Below are 5,417 nucleotides of genomic sequence, written 5' to 3' on the forward strand. Positions count from 1 at the left end.
ATACACAAATAAATGTTTAATGTGGCCCTTGAATTTAGTTGATTTTGTCACATATATGAATTAAATGCTTAGCCTACTCATTTATTTAACATTTTAATTACATTAAAATTATTAAACCCCTTAAAATCAAGAGGGCTTCGCGACCCCCCCTGGATCTTTGGCGCCCCCCAGGTTGGGAACCACTGGTTTAACATTTATGTCCAAAACATTTTTCACTCTCAAAAGTGAATTCAGTCGATCATAAGTTTCATGAGAACTGTGTTTAGACCAAAACAGATAATTCAAAATGTGTTTTACATCCGTTGTGATATCTATGAGCTACAACATGAGGTAGTAAACCATGCACAAAAGTGCATCATTTTAGCTGTGGGGACTGATTAAGTCAATATGGTAGCTCTGGGGTAAGTTGAGCCATCTGCCCAATAGTGAATTTTGTCTGTAGCTATATGTCCAAATATCAAATCATGATTCTGGATGTTTATGAGCACAGTTAGTAAGTTCCTGAGAAGAGGCAAAGCTGTTCATGGTAAACCAAGTTTTACTTTAAAAGAGAAAGATGAGGGGTTCGTCACAATATGCCATGTGATTGTAAAACTCCCCAAAGCTCAGTGAGTTGGTGGCTCAGCAGGAAGTCCCAGCAGTTTGTGTTCCCCTGCAACCTGGTGGAATAGTGAGTAAAGGGGGAGGTGGGAGATGGATGGAAGGGAAGGAGGGGGGGTGGATCAACTTACCCCATACACAGGGTAAGTTGTGCCACAAGACCACTTTTTTGGACATGCTATATTATCAACAGTTATTGTTTATACTCATTCTGTTTGTTTGTAGGGATGCACAACATCCTGAATGTATTAGCAGAAACTATAATTGCCTCAATATAGTAATCCTGAATACAAAAAGTGGCTCAACTAACCCTGTCTCCGCTACATGACATGTGACAATACTGTGAGTCAGCTGCCTCCTTACGTATGTTGCAAAATTTAGTGAGAGGACAGTGGAGGAGAAAATTCACACTGCAGTCTCTGCTCTGTCCTCAGCACCTGTGGAAGTAACATGAATCTTACTGTATACTGATGAATAGTTTGTGTTAATGTATGTTCTTCGAGTTATGTCCCTCTGTATGAACAACTGTGATACGGTATGTGTTGTAACACATCATAAATGTGTTGCTCCTCTCACATCTAAGGCTAAGATTATATAGGTGATAGTTATATCACCTTTGAACTTAAAGGGATAGTTCACCCAAAATTAAAATTTCACTCATTATCTACTCAGCCTCATGTCGACTAAGGGCTGGGAGAAGTTTCAGAGTCCTCTGTGCCTTCTCTGAGTTACAGGGGGGCTCCGTGCAGCACTGCATGTCCATATGACGGTTGCGAACCGGACATTACATACGAGCAGCATGGAGGTATTTGGATGTTTTTTGTTGTCTTTTTGTCACGAAGACAGTTGGTATCCATTTGCAACCGTTATATGGACATGTAGTGCTACGCCAAGACCCCCTGTAACTCAGAGAAGGCACGGAGGACTCTGAAACTTCTCCCAGCCCTTAGTCGACATGAGGGTGAGTAGATAATGAGTGAAATTTCAATTCTGGGTGAACTATCCCTTTAATGTTGTTAAGTCTCAGGTGGGTGGGGAAGCAGTCATGGGTGTAGGCTACAGTGTGTAGAGTAGGATTCTGATCAGTGGGAAACCTAAGTCTAGTGTTTTATTGACCAGTCTGCTTGGAAAAATTGTTTTAAATGCAGAGCTAAAATCCATAATGAGCAGCCTCATGTATTACCCCAGTGTTTAAGATGGGTCGGTGTGGTGCCTCAAAGCTCTTCGTGATAACTGGTGTCAATGCCACAGGCCTGCAGTCACTGAGACCGCTGACTGGGTGTGTGCTGGGCAGTGGAATAATAATAGATGATTAACAGTAACATTTTGAAGACCTTTGTGAAGGCTATAGGGTAACCTTGAAGGAAGACAGAGGGCCTGTCCCATTTCTACGCTCAACTATTAAACACTGCATTTTTACATACTTGTAAATTGAGACGCACTTACATACCGGTACTCAAAATACTTAGTTAAAGTATGGAAGTATTTGAATTGAGACACAGCAATTGTCACCACTGTAAAAGACTGAGATTGAATGGTAGTTATTAGTTGACCTTTGCCCGTTACTCTTCTCTTTTCTGAGCCTAATCTGCAGGGGACAAACACACATCACAGCCAACACAATTGTGTTTAAAATTTAATATTGTAACATACTGTTTAAGAGGAAAGATGCATTCAGTATTCAATGCATCAGAGTCATTGTTTTGAAGGTAGTTGGTTTGTGTCTGAGCTGTGGAGTGGAGCAGTCAGAGGGTAAGACATGTCTTGATTCCTCTCTATAGGGGAACGTAATGGTTAAGGTCCCATTTGGTGACTAGAGACAGGAGGTTGGACACACCAGGTCAAACTGTTAAAAAGTCCAGTTCACTCTTTCTTCTTGTAATCCTCCATGTGGGCCAGGACCCAGCCAGATGGACCCAGGATGGCCAGGGCGAACATCCCCAATCCAACGGTAGTTTCCTGAAGAACAGTGAGAGAGGACATTATGTCAGCCGACAGCCAATCAGGAGCTTCAGTGCCACAGCGATGGCAGCTCATCTGCTGATACCAACACAGCCTGGAAATCTACTTACATCAGGCTTTTCAGGAGTAACATTCAGGAACATGAAATTCACTGAGCTGTGACTGCAATTCTCTTTGGCTTTTTCACTGGTCAACGTATAAATTAACTCAACCTCAGACATAACCTACTAAAATTATATGTGTTGAACTGACTTGGATTTACCAGAAATACACATGGTAAAAATCTAAATTTGTTTTACTGCAGCCTAAAACTGCTATTTGGTGCCATTGATTCGGTACTTCAAGGTGCAGGGCCGGCCGCTGGCATAAACACTCTATGCGGTTGTTTAGGGCCACAGCCGTTAGGTGGGGGGCCACATGATCAGAAAGGTACCAGGGTTCATTCAAGTCATTTAAACATCCTGAGGTCTGCATGCACGCTATGAGCTTTATATGTAATGTGAAGTCAATATTCAGCTTCTTTTATCTCACATTTGAGACATTTGGTGAAAATAGAATGGCAGAATGACAACATTTGTGCTCAAAAAGCAATCTTACAAAATTTCATTTTAGACTTGTTTTCTACACTTATCTATTACTGTATTCATATCCTATTTCAAGCACCAAAACAGTTCATTCTCATGACTGAAGGTGTGTTTTCACAAGGGACTTGAAATCTTTCGAAAAGCAGACCTCAAATTTCCGGCATTTGGCCTAAATTATTTCTTTATACAGTGTTCTAGGACAAATTGGCCTCAGTGTGCTTACAGCGGAGGTTCTAATATTTAGACATAAAACACTTGAGTATTGTTACATCTGCAAGTATCTTAAAAAGATACATAAATATGTAAAAGTCGAGAAAATGGCCTCAAACCTCAGAGGGCATAAACATGTCTGTATTCAGTTTTACCCAGTGATTTGGTGTTTGCGCTTAGAGTGGGCCACGAACAAAAATCTTGTTTAGGGGGCCACCAAAATCCTAGGGCCGGCCCTGTCAAGGTGTCATTCCGTAGCTAACGTTAACGTTACATGCTATTAAGCATTGTGCTGCCAGGAGTCAGGTGGATTAATGTTAGTCCACCTAAATGTAAAACACGTCCATTCCTGTTAATGATATTATGTTTGTCACGATTAGTTGCATGGACACAGCGCGGAGTCGGACCGGCTAACGTCTCTGCTAACATGAGCCTAGCTAACGTTACTAGAGCACAGAAAGGAGAAATAAACACACTCTGCCCCATGTGTAACTTTAAATTCAGAACCATATTAGACTGGTTAGTCACTGCACCTTTTAACTAAGCACATGGGCTTTTAGACTACCAGCTGACTTCACAAATACCGGCTTTGACCTCGTCAGCCAAGGACAAACTGCTAGCTTCTTCATGTCAGTTAGTTAGCACTGAGCCAAGTCGGCGGAGGGGTCGGAGCAGACTTACGGCGGCGCCGAGCTTCGCCTTGGCCGGTCTGCTGTAGAGACTTGCTCTCTGGACGACGGTCTGTTGCCGCAGGGCGGGGGCAGCACGGTTGGCGATGGTCCTCAGGAACCCCGACATGTTCGTCTGTTACGATGAAGAGACGTCTTCTAGACTGAGATGATGCGATGGCGTTAGCAGGAAGTGAGTCATCGCAGAGGTCATGGTGTCACCCATTTACCTCATCGAAGACTACTAGCGCCGCCTGCTGTCCGGGAGGGTAAAAAAAAAAAAAAAAAAAAAAAGCTTTGCGGGAGGCGACATTTTTTTTCGTAGGATGAGTCCGGGAAAGTCCCGCCTTTCCCGGACTCATCCTACGAAAAAAAATATTGCGTCCGGGAGGGTTATGTTATGTATGTCCTCCTGTTATATCTATCGCTCTGGATCAGACGTTCAAACCAAACTCGCCGCTCATCCGACACTGGAATCCACCACAGGCACCTTGTTATCTGTAAATCGGTTTGGTCCTTTGTGAATATGACATAATGGGATTTATTTATGCACTTGAACAATGAATTTATCAATGCACTTGCATTTTAGTTGAAGTATTGGCACTTTATTTAATTTGCACAAGGTACCTTTTGTAGGGAGACCGGGGCAATTGTAACAGGGGGCAATTGTAACATTTTAAATTGCACCAATCAGAAATGAGATACAACCATGAAATTCATTATGCACTTGTTTTTTGATATTCCCTCTCTGCCCACCAAAGGAAAAACTTATATCTCATGCATTTCTGATTTTATCTGACATGACTCATTTTTGAGGTATGAAAGTAAAAATTTTCATCATTAGTATTATCCTCATTCCTTCTTAACCTTTAATGTCTAATAATTGAAACACATCCAGTTTTGTTGACAATTTCGTTGGCTATCATTTGCTATATTTGTCATATGTTAACTTTGTTGTTTGTTGCCAGCAGGCAGCTTTTTTATCATGGATGGTGAATCGGGGGCAATTGTAACGCCCTGTTACAATTGCCCCCGACACCATCAAAATGATGTCCAGTTCAGTAACACCCTCAAATTAGATGATTTCCCCCCCTTTATAATGTAGAAAAGTGCTATATTAATGTATATGTATATTTACCTTTGTTGTCTATTAAAGTTAAAATATAGTTTTGATGACTATTCTGATAACTCTGTCAAAAAGTTAGCGAGCAGGCAAGCAGGGTAGCTTTAAATCATAGCTTAGTATTGAAACTGATTCAAAAACTGGTTGTAACTATTTATTTATGTAGCCTATTTATTTATTTTAGAGCGGCAACAATTATTCAATTAATTGATCGACAGAAAATTGATCTGCAATGATTTCGAATAATCAGTTCAAGCTACTTTTAAGCAA

The 5,417-nt window shown here is 41.3% G+C and overlaps 1 protein-coding gene across 1 annotated transcript; it reads right to left on the minus strand.

Moving 5' to 3' along the window:
* Nucleotides 1-2,223: 2,223 nt before the first annotated feature.
* On the minus strand, nucleotides 2,224-4,208 carry cox8a (cytochrome c oxidase subunit 8A). The gene is made up of 2 exons (XM_085766968.1): nucleotides 4,038-4,208; nucleotides 2,224-2,559 (listed from the first exon to the last, which is right to left on the minus strand). Exons 1-2 carry the CDS (start codon nucleotides 4,152-4,154, stop codon nucleotides 2,464-2,466), a joined length of 213 nt encoding a protein of 70 aa, XP_085623094.1. The 5' UTR covers nucleotides 4,155-4,208; the 3' UTR covers nucleotides 2,224-2,463.
* Nucleotides 4,209-5,417: the final 1,209 nt, after the last annotated feature.

The sequence above is a fragment of the Trachurus japonicus genome, chromosome 22, assembly GCF_045865225.1.
Source record: "Trachurus japonicus isolate A0001 chromosome 22, Traja_1.0".
In the NCBI taxonomy this organism is placed as follows: Eukaryota; Metazoa; Chordata; class Actinopteri; order Carangiformes; family Carangidae; genus Trachurus; species Trachurus japonicus.

Coding starts and splice junctions, on each gene's coding strand:
- cox8a (XM_085766968.1), bottom strand. CDS start 4,154: ATGTCGGGGTTCCTGAGGACCATCGCCAACCGTGCTGCCCCCGCCCTG. Junction 2,560..4,037: donor AGGCGAAGCTCGGCGCCGCC/GTAAGTCTGCTC, acceptor ACTGTTCTTCAG/GAAACTACCGTTGGATTGGG.